Raw genomic sequence first — 15,175 nt, forward strand, 5'->3', positions numbered from 1 at the left:
AATTGGGGGCCACCACTGAAAAGGCCCTTTCACTTGTTGCCATCCTCCGAGCTTCCCTCGGAGTAAGCACCCAGAGGAGGACCTTAGATGTTGAGTGTAGTGTAGATCAGTGTTTCATGATGAGAAATAACGCAGAACGTGTGGGCCTAATACAGTTCTAGTTGTGTCCTGTTGTATGCCACTCATGCAGAGGTGGGCAACATGCAGCCCATGCAGCCCTCACTGTACCCTGCTTCTTCCCCATATGTATCATGTGCCAATATGCCCTGCTGAAAGACCTCCCCACGAAGACTCCTCCCTCAGCAGTTGCTACCAGCAGACTGTGCAGAAGGGAAAATGAGAGAGGAAACAATCATTCCACCAGCCCTGCTGAAAACTTTTCCTCTTCCCTCCCCATCGCTTTTCCTTGTATGACATGACTTTTTAGATTGTAAATCTCAAGGCAGGAACTGTCTTGTTTCATTTACTACATGTAAGCTGCTCCAGAAGCCTTTCTGGCTGAGTAGCAGGATAAAAATACTAAACATAAATCAAACATGTCTGGATTGAGGGATTTATCTTTTATCATTCTGCCTATGTTAGGGTACGCACATTATTAAACGCGAGTGTGGGTTATTAAAGGCATGACTAATAGGGAAGCTATCCAGTCATGACTAAAAGCCATGTATTACTTTAAAAAGCAAGAATCTTTCAAAACAGCGGATCGTGTGATTTCAGGGCCCACTGGGTTGAACAGGCTTTCTCCAGGCACGGGAAGAACATTTCCAAGTTGGGAAAAGACAGAACTGGAGAGTGAAGCTGAATGAAAAACAGCCCGGTTTGCCTTTTTCCTCTGTCGAATTTATTCTTTTCCAGCAGGCTAAATTTCCCCCAAGTTTTCCATCCTCTGCAGCAACCTGTGTCAACTGAAATGGCATTTCCCCGCCCCCGCCCTGCTTCCCTCGTGGACAAACGATATAGAACTTGCCAGCAAAAGCCTTGACTGAAACAGATGTTTCTGGTTTTAAAGAGCAATTTTTAAAAAAACCTCTTTGTGTTGTTTTCCTCCTTTTTCTGGCTCAAAATTAGTAACAATGATGTTTATGTGCTTTGTTCCCATGATGCTGCATGAGCAGCAATTGGACTTAAATCTAAATTTGTCTACAATTAGAAATCCAAGGCCCCAATTCAGTCCCTTTCTCCTTAGCCCCCAGCCTAACTCCCTGTCCAATAAACGCTTCTGCCCACCACCACAAGCACACATGTACTATGAGATCCCTCTTCCACATTTCCCTACATTTTGTTACTTAGAAAAAGGAATGAAGTTTCTAGTCCTGTGGACCTGTAGGAAATGTGCACAGGCAGGGCTTCTATCCAATGGCTGGGTAAGAATAAAACTCGCTTCCACTTTCCATAGTTCTGCCCAATGAGTGTACAGACCTTGGAATGCCTTTAGCACCTGTGCACATTTCCTTATATCTCCACAAAAGGACTAGAAACTTCATTTTTTTAAAAACAAAAAAAAGCGCTGAAAGTGGACATTCAGGAAAGAGGCCTGAAATGTCCTGAAGTTGGGAGGGGCTCTTCCGAAAAAGCACTGGAACGGTTGACACACTTTTATTACAAATTAGAAATTTGATTCTTTAATCTTGATGCAGTTAAATAACTTTGGAACCCATGCAGATACCTGTATTTTGTTACGGCGGTTCTGCCTTTGATCCTTTCCATCCCACCCTCAGACACAGGCCATAGCTAGACCAGGCCTATATCCCGGGATTGTCTCTGTGCATCCAAATGACACACGGGATCCCGGGAGCAGGCAGGGATGACCCCTCCATTTGCCTGGGATAATCCTTAGGTCTAGCTAAGGCCACAGTGATGGATTTTGGAAGAAGCCAAGTAAGCCATGGCTTAGGCCTCATGTTAGACCTCTAAATATGTTGGCGATAACTAAGATGAAATCACTTAAATGTGTTGAGAAGTCCAGTGTGATTTACAGCAGAGTTGCCTTAGATCGAGAAAGTGTGGCAGCATCGAATTTAGTATTGGAGGCAATAAATGCAAACTAGAACCAGTTTAGAAGTTTAAATCAACTTAATTTATTAGTGCTTTTATACCCACCTTCAGAGAAGGCAATCCAAAACTGTTTAACTACAAGCATCCCCTGACGCTGGGTGGTACCCTTTCATTACCCTTCCTATTGTAATGTAACACACTTTTCTTCTCGCTATTTTTATGGTCTGGGGCCTCTGAATCTTGATATGGCTTTGGGCCTCAGCACATCTTCATCTGGCCCTGCTCAAACAGGTGAAGTTTCAGGGCACCTCACAGCTGTGGTTACACGCCTGGCTGTTGCAGCGTGAAAACAAAAGTAAGACCCCCCACCCCTGCGGCTTTTGCTCGTGTGCAAGCCAAGCCACAGGAAAAGAGCAGCGAGGCGCCGAAGAGAGCAAAGGAACACAGCCTCTGTTGTGTTTCTTATTGGCAAAGAGCTGAGTGTTAAAAGTTCTCCACTTCTGCCTCAGTAGGTGAGACGCTGGGTTCCAGCTCTTCAGCCCTTGCTCAGTTGAAAAACATGACCCCTGCGAAACCCAAGTGGGTTAAAACTAGCATCGAGAGCAAAGACCACAAACAAACGAGCAATCTCAAGTTGAAAGGTGCAGTTATTTATGAGACCATCATAAATAAGCAAACGTCGATTCAGATAAAGCTACGCGGTCGCTGACGTCAAGATATTTCATACTGAACTTCGCTTTCTCTCACAGCTTCAGTTGCTTTACAGCGAGGGGAACAGAACCTTTTCCCCGCCTGAGGACCGAATTCTGTTTCAGAGAAGTCCAGTGTGACTTACAGCAGAGTTGCCTTAGATAGAGAAAGTGTGGCAACGTAGAATTTAGTGGTGCGCAGAGCTAAAGGCAAAGGGGGGCAGGGCGTAAATCCAAGTACCAGCATATTTAAAGTTCATACTGCCAGTAATTAAGCCTTAGGAGAGGCATTTCAACCTTTTAGAATGGGGAGGGGAGAACCGCACAAAAGTTGGGAACCCACCGGGCAATGGGGGGGGGGGGGAGTGGAGGCTGGTGGCTCCGATGTCAGTGGGGCAGTGAATCTGCTCCGGGTTTCAGTCAGAATTCTAAAGGAGCTACCCGATTCATAGCTACACTCTTGATCACTGCGCTACTCGACCTGTCTTCATGAAGAAGGCTCTGGCGTCTGGGCAGGTAAGGTTATTTCCTACACAGAACGAGATAAAGAAAGTGAGTGAAGGAGGAAGTTCTGTTCAATACAGACCTGCTGCACGCTGGACAGGCCTATTTAAAAGACTTTTTCCCTCCTGCATTTCTGTACATTTACTATCCAATGAACCCAAACAATGTGCAAGTCGTCAATGGCTTTCTTCACGGTAGCGAGATGTAACCGTTCTCCCGATCTGGAGGTCTTCCAAGGGAAAACGGCTTTTGTGCTGAGCGCAGCTAAAAACTCCACTTTGTAGCCTCGTTCTCCTTCCTGAAAGTGCTGGTGGAGCTCCAGCCAAACTGATGGCAAAACAAGGCTCCAGCCTGCTGAACAGTGAAACCCAACGCTCCGGCCTAATCTAAAACCAACAGAGACCTTTGCCCAAAGAGAACAAAACCCACCACTGTAGGCAGAGTCTGGTCAGAACAAGAGAAGCAAACGCTCCACTACGAGATCAGATACTTCAATGCCAGCGATTATGTCTATCCATGATATTTTGCAAAATGCATTGGAGAGGGAGAATTTAATAATAATAATAATAATAATAATAATAATAATAATAATAATAATAATAGTTACCTGCCTCTCCCTTTGGATCGAGGCGGGGCACAACACAAATGCAACATCATACAACTAATTAAAACATTTAAAACCAATACATCACTAAAAGCAGCACATCATTAAAAGGCAAATTTAAAATTCAAGTGGATAGGCCTGGCGGAAGAGATCAGTCTTTATGGCTTTCTTAAATTCCGGAAGACTATTAAGTTGACAAATCTCTCCCGGCAAGCCATTCCACAAACTGGGAGCAGCAGAAGAAAAGGTTGTCTGGGTAATAGTTGTCAGCCTTGTTTTTGTTGGCTGGAGTAAATTCTTCCCAGAGGACCTGAGTGTGCAGGGCGGGTTGTACGGGAGAAGGCGATCCCGCAGGTAGCCTGGACCCAAACCTTGTAGGGCTTTAAAGGTGATAACCAACACTTTATACTTTGCTCAGAAACTAATTGGCAGCCAGTGAAGAGATTTTAAGACTGGTGTAATGTGGTCACCCCTAGGTGTACCGGTGACCAACCTGGCTGCCATATTTTGAACTAGTTGAAGTTTCTGGACTAGGCACAAAGGTAGCCCTATGTAGAGCGCATTGCAGAAGTTGAGCCTCGAAGTTTATTTTTATTTTATTTTTAAAAAAGAGTAGTTCATGAACGTTCTTGGCCACGTGTTCTCACAGGCATACATGCACACATACCATCCTTCGGTCTGACATGCAATGATACCTATTCCCACAACAGCCCGTTCACTTGTTCATCCATGTAGAACGGGTGGGGAACCTCAGGTCCTGGGGCCAAATCCAGGCCCGCCACGGTTCCCCGGAAGATCACACCCCCTTCCTCCAGCCAGCCTCACCCGCTTTCCCCAAACACTGGTTGTTTCAGAGTTTCCCGCTTTGGTGCCGTTTTCCCCCTATTCTAAAAGGTTGGAATTACTCGCCTGAGACTTCATTAATGACAGTAAGAACTTTACATTAAGATAGGCTGGGGTATTTGGGGGTAATTTTAGCCCTGCCCCTTTGGCCCTCAGCCCTGGTCAGCACCAGAATGTGCCACCCAACAGCTTCTCTGGAATGGAATCCAGGCCTCGGGCCCCGAGTTCAGCATGCTGGGAGCTGTAGGACATTTTCCCCCCATAGGATTTTGCCCTTATTGTGCCTTGGAGGCAGTATGGGGCAGAAACAAGGGGCCCCAGATGCAATGCAGTTTGTTTGTCACTTCTTGTTTCCAACAGAACAGAGGGCAGCCGTTTGGATGGCGATGAGTTGGGGTGGCCATGTGTCCTTGTTTACAGCGGACAGTCCTCTCTTTATAGAGCTGTCAAGCCCAAGTCCATCAGAAGGCAGAGCTCTGCCCCTCAACAGCACCTGTGCAGCAAACTGAACAGGCAGACACACCGGTCCCAACCGTCCACGCAATGGTGAGATGTGCTGTGTTTCTGGTTAGATTATAAAAATCATGTCTAAATTTGCATCTATACATATAAATTAGCATGTGCAAATTTTACGCATGTCCTCTTTTTTGGTGGTGCATTTCCTCTTCTTGGGCAATTCACAAGGGGCTATCCTATGGATATCAGGGAAATGAGGCTTTATGTGTCTTTCTTACCACCCAAATGGTAGCTTTTAAATAGAAACAGGAAATAAGGGCTGCGTCTCCCCCAATACACACACACCTACACACACCTCTCTCCAGCAACTTATACTGAAACTAAAAGAGACGTGCATTTGTCAGCAAGCAGCCTGACTGTGGGGAAAATCTTTCCAGCCACTGGCTGAACGGCTTTGGACTCCCACCATTCCGCCTTGCACCGTTTGGGATGAATGTATGTTTCTATCTTTCCTGCATTTTCGCAGCTCTCATAAATCACACTTAATGGTGGGCATTAGCAGAGAGCTAACAGCAATTAAGTGACGGAGCGTGTGTGTTCTGGCTCGCAGCTTGGGGTGATGCATTGATTTTTATGACCTCTTGAAACGGAAAGATGAAAGCGGGCATCCCGATTAAAGACAAACTCGATTTAAATTCCAGAAACAAAGAGCCCTACTCTGTTGTTGTCATTGTTTTCCTTATGGATTCTTACATCCCCACTAGCAGAACCTTTTGGTGATTCACACAGTTTAGGAAGAATAAGCAATTTGACTGTAAAGCCCCAATAGATTAACGGAACCCCCATGGATAGAGGCAGTATATCTCAGAATACTAGGTGATGCAGGATACCAACATCTTTGTAGCATCTTTAGCTGGCTGCTGCTGGCTTGCCTTTTGCTTCAACTTGGCAGTGAGGTTTTGTGCAGCTTGAGATCCAGCACTCTCTCAGCAAGGGCAACCAACGTAATGAGTCAGCAGCAGTGATCTCCTTCAGCAGCAGTGATCTCCTAGGAGGCCTGTCTGAAAGCCAAGCCACAGGGGATAGAAGGGAGAAAGCCAAGTCCCTTCCCTATTCCTCCGTCGTATCACTTGCTACAACCCGCACCCTCCTTTCTGGTTGAGGCCCACAGTCACCTCAAGCCCGTTTTCTGCCTGGGAAAGGCAGAACCAGGGAAGCCTATGCAGCCATGTTTATCCCTTGATTTCTCTACAGTTGGTGTTGTTGTTTATTCGTTCAGTCGCTTCCGACTCTTCGTGACTTCATGGACCAGCCCACGCCAGAGCTTTCTGTCGGCCGTTGCCACCCCTAGCTCCCCCAAGGTCAATGATATTTCATCCCTCCAGAATATCATCCCTCCATCTTGCCCTTGGTCGGCCCCTCTTCCTTTTGCCTTCCACTTTCCCTAGCATCAGCCTCTTCTCCAGGGTATCCTGTCTTCTCATTATGTGGCCAAAGTACTTCAGTTTTGCCTTTAATACCATTCCCTCAAGTGAGCAGTCTGGCTTTATTTCCTGGAGTATGGACCAGTTTGATCTTCTTGCAGTCCAAGGCACTCTCAGGATTTTCCTCCAACACCACAGTTCAAAAGCATCTATCTTCCTTCGCTCAGCTTTCCTTATGGTCCAGTTCTCGCAGCCATAGGTTACTACGGGGAATACCATTGCTTTAACTATGCGGACCTTTGTTGTCAGTGTGGTGTCTCTGCTCTTAACTATTTTATCAAGATTTGTCATTGCTCTCCTCCCAAGAAGTAAACATCTTCTGATTTCCTGGCTGCAGTCAGCGTCTGCAGTAATCTTTGCGCCCAGAAATACAAAGTCTGTCCCTGCCTCCACGTTTTCTCCCTCTATTTGCCAGTTATCAATCAAGCTGGTTGCCATAATCTTGGTTTTTTTGAGGTTTAACTGCAACCCAGCTTTTGCACTTTCTTCTTTCACCTTCGTCATAAGGCTCCTCAGTTGGTGACTGGTAGCTAAATGTCTACATTGGCACTCACATAAAGCCTAGAGTTTCATTTTAATATTTTAAAAAAAATTTAGACCAGCAGACGGTGGAAATTTACGCTTAATGTAATTAAACATAAAAAGGGAGCGAAATCGTCTCCATTTCATTGGCTCTGTAACCTTTCAAGGGGTTTATAGCTCGCCAAACAGGTAGCCAAGGGAAAAGACCGGGGATTTCAGCGAAAACAGAGGCAAGCAACAAAACAAGACAAAACCACACCAGCTGCCCGTTAAAAGTTCAACTTGACTCTGTCGTACCCAAAGCACTACCAGGTTAATAACCATGGCTGGAACAGATGGTTTCTTGCTACGAATCTGTTCTTCTCCCCAACACTCAACTCTTCCTTAGCTGTTGGGAAAAACTGCTGGCATAGCGCTTCTCAGTTTCCAAGGCAACACCTGTGGGCCTGCCCGGGACTTGGCGCTGAGATCCTGCAGCTGACAAGAGTTATGGGAGTCACCGTTCTAACAGCGCAAAGGCAGAACGTGCGCTCTCTCTCTCTCTCTCTCTCTCACACACACACACACACAGAGAAAGAGAGAGAGAGAGACCCACCTCTAATCCCAACAAATATCACTGCCAGGATTATGAAAAAGGGGTAGAAAAACAAATAAAATCTTTATTATGCAGCCATTAAACTACCGGTTGGAGATGTCACAGAACAATTTCAATAGCTGCATTTGGGGTGGAGGGGAAACATAAGGGATAAGATATCTATACCTCATGCTAGCCTTCCCTCCGGCTGGTGCAGTGTCCATTGACACTGTTCATGCTCTTATTTTTAAATCTGTCTCAACCTTGTTGAGCAGCGAATCGGTTGCATATGCACCATTTGGCAGACTGGAATCTGGGTTCTCACTCCCTGGGTTCTCATTGGGGCCCTCACTCCCTTCAGTGTGCATTGGAAGGGCAGGGGGCCAGGGGAGAAACATATTTTTACTGGGTTGCAAGCAGGGTGATGGAAGATAAAGAGGTACATAATCCACACTGAGCAATCTGAAGTATTGCTGTTATCAGTCTGACATGGGAGGTGGGAGTAGAAGCACACACAGGTGGCTCCCAGGAGCGTCTGGACCCAGACAACAGGGTTCATCAGGTTGATTCAGAATGATTTTGTCTACTCTTCTAGGCCAGTGCTGGGCAGACTTTAAGTTTATGGGATCTACTTTGCTTTGCTTTTAATCAAGACTTTTTCTTTCAATATAAAGGCAACAAAATAAAGGCAACAAAAAGACGAAGAATTTACATAATAAATCAAAATAACTAAAGAAACAAAGGCATTTGCTCATCATCAATCTTAGTCTATAGCTGATATGCTTATGGAACACCTACAATAAGCAGAAACTCAATACCTAATGAAAGTAAAAATGCAAGTCATGTGCAAAGGTAAGCCATTTTGAACCCCAGAGATCCAGCAACTGGTACCAGTTGCCAAATAATGGCTGAGGTCAGTGGACATATGCTAAGAATTAAGTAACAGGGTGCTTTTGAAAACACTCATCCCCAGAAGCAGTTCTACACTGGGGGCACACGGGGCTGTGAATTCCTGTCCCTCACCTACCTGTGGCAGAAAGTTCCCCGCCCCAACATCCCACCAGGCCTATAGTAAGGGAAAGAATTCTCCAGCCCACTCCATCGGTCAAAGGAACAAGAGCCACCAATGGCTACTCCAGCAGGAACAGCACCTGGACTGGACCAATGTACACATCAGTGCCTGTTTATGGCTCAGCAGCACCTAGTTCTGGCCTTGTTCTCCCTTCCGCTTTCTTTTTCCTCCACTCCCCTTCCCTTGTACATCGTCATCTTAGTTTGTAAGCCTGATGGGCTGTGTGTCTCTTTTTCGCTTTACGAGACAATAGGCTTTTCAACACGAGGCATTTATTATGCACTCATCATCCCCTACTCACAATTGTTTACAGGCTCTTTAGATGATACAGCGACTCTCCAGTTTCCCTTCTGGGTCTAACCGTTACTTTCGGCGAGTTTCTTTAGACCAGGGGAAATGCAGCATATAATAGTGAAAGCGAAAGAAAGCATCATTTTTTCCCTCTGTTTGCCCTATTCTGCTATACCACAGTGCCCCCTAGAGGTTATGTAGTGGAAAAGCAGGAAAGGAAACGCTCATCTAATACTTGTATCTCAATTCTGCGTAGAAACCGAAATTAGACTAAGCAGATTAACAGCCAATTAATAGCCTTGTATAAAAAACCTTGATAACGATCTGAAAAGCGGGCTAAAAACACAGTAAATAAAGAATATAAATCAATCTATGCCATGCGAGGATGTCCGCTGGGTTTTTCTAGCCAACTACTCGGCTGTCATGCAAACATATTTTTAGGAGCCTGAGAACGCTAAAGCTTAGGAAAGACCCATTTATTATGGATTCAAGTACTATGGGGGGGCAGAGGAGGTACATACTATACAAATACAGGTAAGCGGTTTTCTTTGCTCTGCGTTTAAAACATACCTTGTAACTCTGAACTTCCTTTCTTTATCTTATCTTTTTTTTTTCAATCAAGGATTGCAGGAAGAAGGAACAATACTAACAAAGAAGGTCAGGAATGGAAAGAGAGGCAAAAATCCAGGACTTGCGCCTCTCCCACCCACCCACCCCCGGCAATGCACAGTGTGGCTGGTGGAATTCCCTTTGGTAAGCACACACACATCTACCCTTATGGTTTCTTCTTCCCATACTGGATTTCAGCGTTGAGCTCATTGGTGAGGTAGTTTGTGACCACACCCAGCAACTTGGTTTGAAGGGTTGAATTCGCCAGGACCAGGGCTGTGATCTGCGCCAAGTCGGTCCAATTAAAGTCCTTAAGAATGGCATAGGCGTCATTGTATAGCTGCTGCTGCACCGTGGGCGGCAATTCCATGAGGATCTGAGGGACCGGTTTGAATTGACCAGCAGACATATTGGCACCGACCAGGCCACCAACTGCACCCCCTAGACAAGAAACACAGAGATGCTTTTTTAAGAAGCACAGGACCACTGCCGTACAATCCTGAGTCAGAGCCTTGGTGTCATGCCTTACCTGGAGGATTCATTGGATGAGGAAGAGGAAGGGGAGAGCCAGCACAGTGGGCCCCAATAAGAGACAGCTGGAAGCTGTGGCTGACACCACTCCGCTGGGACCATTAGAAGAGCAGCCACCTCCCACCATTCATGGACTCACCTAAATGCAGGAGGCAGAGCCAGAGCTGATTCATCCCGCCAAACGGCGTGAGCAGCAGAGAAGCAAAAAGAGTGTTCTGGAGGGTGGGTGCCATTACCGAGAAGGCCAGTATATAGCCATCATGACTGGTAACCATTGATTGCCTTACCTGCCATGAATTTGTCTCTAATCCCCCTTGAAAGCTATTCAAATTGGTGGCCCTCACACACCTCTAGAAGTCGACAAGTTCTTAACACAATCGCTCCAGATTACTGTCAATTCTTCATTCCTCACATAAACACTCTCAGCTGTTCTTAATCTTGTTGGATTCGGATTCCTGCACCTACAGAGTGCTCTTAATACAGCCTAATGGCACATGAGTTTGCTAATGCTTTTCTTTGATAACCAAGATGTTTTCCAAAAGAGCCTTCCTTTTTACAAAGAAACACTCAAAGAGCAATCCTACAGCCCCTAGATAGAAGATGGGGGCTCTTTGGATACTTTGGTTTCTTGGATCCAAGGCTGGAGACAGCGCTCTGACCTTGGATCCGAGAATCCATGCTCTGCCCTGTCCCCCCTCCCTCTCAAAGCTTGTGCAGAACAAATCATGCCAGCTGCCTCGCCAAGGCTGGGAATTCCCCCTCCAGGACGCTCCAGTTAGACTGGCAAAAAAAGCCTGTCTAGCAAAAATGCAGAGCAGGAGAAGTGGCAGAAGCAATTATTGTATTGTCTGGTGCTCCTCCCGTCCTGCAATGGACACTCGTCAGCCCTCACTTACCTATGGCAATGCCGAAGGGGCCTCCCATCATGCCTCCGAGAAAAGCGCCCAGCCCAGCCATAAGTGCACCTCGTCCCGAATGCCTCAGGGCCGCCTTCATGCCCTGCACTTCGGATACACGGCCCAGGAGTTGCATCACGTCATTCATATTGATGGGCATCTTGCCTAGATCACACCTTTAAAGTTCCTGGAAGAGAAGACACCATATGTGGAAAGCAGTAGAACACATTCTGTGGGCCATGGCGGGCCCTACCATTGGGCAGAGAGAGAAGCGGCTGCCTCGGCCCACTGATTTTGGGGGTCATGAAAGGGCATCAAATTAGCAGGATCATTCCATCAGTTCTGCCGAGAGCCCAGCATTGTTCTTTCTTGGAACACTGTTTCCATGCCAGAAATACCACCAGTTTCACAGCATTACATCTGCATTAAAGCTGGCTGTTATAAGGGGCTCCTTGGATACTTTGGTTTCTTGGATCCAAGGTTGGAGACAGCGCTCTGACCTTGGATCCGAGAATCCATGCTCTGCCCTGTCCCTCTTCCCCCTCAAAGCTTGTGCAGAACGAATCATGCTAGGAACGTATAACGTTAGGAATTAGTGTTTTCCTTTTCCCTCCCAACCCATTTTTTTCTTCTTCTGCTTGTCTTTTTAGATTGTAAAGCTGTGGGGTGTGTGTGTGCTCTTTTCTTGTTTACTTTGACCTGTAAGCCATTCTGAGGCTTTCCAGCTCAAGAACAGGCTACAAATGATTTAAATAATGACAATAATTTTGGAAAAGTCTCCCCAAGAAACCCCAAGCTCCAATCTCAGTGGGGCAATGATTTGCTCCAGGTTTCAGTCAGAAACAACCAGAACTCTAAAGAAGGTATTCCTCCTGTACCTTGGACAGCTCCTTTTGAGTTCTGACTGGTTCAGACAGAAACCCAGGACGGATTCACTGCCCCACTGACATCGGAGTCACCAGACTCCACTGCCAAGCTCTCCAGAACACAATCGGAACCCACTGCGCCACAGATGACTAAAATTTTGTCTAGCTATAATTAAAATCAGGTGAGATTTCCTGTGTTGGCGGGAACCGGCAGGGCCTACTGGATCGGTAATCTGTGCTGTCCGACATGTTTTACTCAAAAGTAAGCCCTGTTGTAGTCATTGCAATTACTCAGGTGTAAATATTCCTGGACTGCGTGAATGAATTATGACTGGCAAGCTGCTTTTGATGCCCACGTCTGTTCTCGCATTGCAAAAACTACCACTGCCAGATCAGAATGTGCAGGCTTGCGTTTTCCCCTGAGCATCCTTACATCAGAACAAACTTGCCAATCAGACAATGTTTTAGAAATTGACTTTTTATTTTTATTGGAAGCTGCATTCCTCTCCCCCCGCCCTTCTTTGAAAAAGTGGTTATCAGGATGAAAAACACAGCGTGGTAATCTTTATCCACTGAGAAAGAGAGAAAAGTTGTGTCTTACCTTATTTCCTTCCCCGCCCCCCATCTATATACTTATTTGTTTGCTTTAAGAACATAAGAAGAACCCTGATGCTGGATCAGACCAAGGGTCCATCTACTCCAGCACTCTGTTCACACAATGGCCAACTAGCTGTCAACTAGGGACCCACAAAGCAGGACATGGTGCAACAGCACCCTCCCACCCATGTTCCCCAGCAACTGGTGCACACAGGCTTACTGCCTTGGATACTGGAGATAGCACATAGCCATCAGGGCTAGTAGCCATCGATAGCCTTCTCCTCCAGGAATTTATTCAACCCCCCTTTAAAACCATCCAAATTGGTGGCCATCACTACATCTTGTAGAAGTGAGTTCCATAATTTAACTACATGCTGTGTGAAGTACTTCCTTTTATCAGTCCTGAATCTCCCACCAATCAGCTCCATGGGAGGACTGCATTGGGTTCTAGTATTTTGAGGGGGGGGGAATGTCTCCCCATCCCCCTTATCCACACCATGCATAATTTTGTACACCTCTAATCCTTCTTATCCCCTAGGAACTCCATTTTGTGTATTGTGGTGTTTTACCACTAGGGCGTGCACCGCTTCAGCTCCAAGCCAAAGACAGTCAATTTGGACCAAAGCGGGTCAGCTTCAGGCCGTTTTGTACCGAATCAGGTCTGAAGCTGTCCCTGCTTGAGCCCCACCACCACCACGCAACCCTCCCCCCCGCTCCTTACCTGGCCCCATTGTGAGCCTCCACAGCTGTATGAGCCTCTTCAAGGGAGTCGCCATTTTAAAAATGAGCTGTGGGCACTCATGGCAGGGCCAGGTAAAGAGCAGGGGGCTCATGCAGCCTGGGGCGGGGTGCACCTGGGGCAGCTGCTTGGCAGACGCCAGGAAAGACAGGCACCAGCCATTCATCCGGCCCATCAGATGTCCGAATAATTTGGACATCCGAATCTCACCCTGGAGGCTCCAAAGCGGCCTCTGAACCAGGTAGTAGAGTCCATGTTCAGCCCTACTTACAACACCCTGTGCATGTTTACTCACAAGTAAGTCCAGTTGGGTGTCATTGCAGCTTTCACCCACATAAATGTGAAAGGGATTGCAACTTTAATGATCCACTAATGTAGGGTGACCATATGGAAGTTAAAGCTGCAGGTGCCCTGCCCTCTTTTAAATCTGGTCACTCTGGTATAGCTCCTGCAGCTTGAACTGTTGTGATGAAGAGGGAATTTCACCAGGTTCTCCATATATACAAGTGACACCTGCTGAAATTCCCTTTTCTAGGCAACTGTTAAAGATACAGGAGCCCGGTCCTCCTTTTCATAGGGTCACCCTAACTAATGCTGCCTTTCCCAACCTGGCATTCACCAGATGTGTCAGACTACAACTCCCATAATCCCTAGCCAGCAAGAGGGTTGCAGTCCAACACATCTGTAGGGTACCTGGCAGGGGAAGGCTGTACTAACACGGAATAATTTGCCTGTTCTACCTCTTTGCTATGATAATAAACATTTCAAATTACAAACAGAAGAATAATCAGAAAAGTGGCACAACTCAACAGACCACCCACCCGCTGTCCTGTTTTGTCTTCTTCTGCTGCGGTAACACTGTTGTCTTAAGAAATAACAAATCCCACCCTGCCTTCTTTAACAGAAAGCCCAACAAACAGTTAACGCTGCCATCCTATGTCCACTTATCTAGGGGTAAGCCCCATTGAACTCAATAGGACTTACTTCTGAGTCGACATGTATAGAATTGTGCTGTTTGGTAGATAATAACTAGGTCTACACATTTACCTGGGAGTCCCATTGAAAATAGAGGGCCTTACACCCAAGTAAACATGATTGGGATTGCAGTGTAAGAGCACAGCAAGGCAACGCTATAAACTCAATGAACCATTGTTTTAGGGCGTAATCCTATGCATGTTTAAAGGGGGGGGAGTCTATAACTGCTAGCATTTCCCAGCCAACCATGCTGGCTGAGGAATACTAGGAGTTGTAGGACTTGTTTCGGTCTAAACCTGCACAGGGTTGCCCTTCTCCTAAATGTTATCTAAGAGGTTTCCCAGAGCACTTGCCTTACCTAAGAGTTCCTGTGCTTCAGCTGTTCCTCCCGGACGTCAGGCCTTCTTCAGGGAGATTGTTGCTTTGGCACATGACTTCGTAGAAAACCTCGCTTTCAGTTTTGCAAAGGGCTGCAGCTGATCATAGTTCATTCTTCATCCAGGCAGTCCTACGCTTGCCTATCTGCACCTCCTTCCAGCGCAAACCTGCCAGTTATTCCTTCACGGCCTTCCATAGGCTTTCCGTTATCTCCCTGAACTAACATCGGGATCTCTCTCCTCTGTGTGTGACCTTCGTCCCTTTAGCTCAGCTGTTCTCTTGTTTGCGCCTCTGCAAATTGCCATGGTACACAGATGGCACCATATCAGTCTTTCATAATGAAGGGACATAAACATTGCCTATGAAAATATAAGACCGATGGGAGGTGTGTGTATGCTTTGGTTCGAAGACTGGTGCTAATCTCTTTCAAGGGACTTGTTTGATTGGAGGCTGCTGCTAAAGATAATTTCGATGGCTTTATCTTTTCTGCTGCTATATTGATTTAGGCTATTGTGGTGTCTGCTCTACAGCAATCCTACGCAAGATTATT

At 46.4% G+C, this 15,175-nt stretch overlaps 1 protein-coding gene across 1 annotated transcript; it reads right to left on the bottom strand.

The window, feature by feature from the left end:
- Positions 1-9,756: 9,756 nt before the first annotated feature.
- On the bottom strand, positions 9,757-14,798 carry LOC134408698 (protein C19orf12 homolog). Its single transcript, XM_063141079.1, has 3 exons — positions 14,606-14,798; positions 11,071-11,257; positions 9,757-10,084 (listed from the first exon to the last, which is right to left on the bottom strand). Exons 2-3 carry the CDS (start codon positions 11,228-11,230, stop codon positions 9,810-9,812), a joined length of 435 nt encoding a protein of 144 aa, XP_062997149.1. The 5' UTR covers positions 11,231-11,257; positions 14,606-14,798; the 3' UTR covers positions 9,757-9,809.
- Between the last annotated feature and the right edge of the window lie 377 nt (positions 14,799-15,175).

The sequence above is a fragment of the Elgaria multicarinata genome, chromosome 14 (assembly GCF_023053635.1).
Source record: "Elgaria multicarinata webbii isolate HBS135686 ecotype San Diego chromosome 14, rElgMul1.1.pri, whole genome shotgun sequence".
NCBI lineage: Eukaryota > Metazoa > Chordata > Lepidosauria > Squamata > Anguidae > Elgaria > Elgaria multicarinata.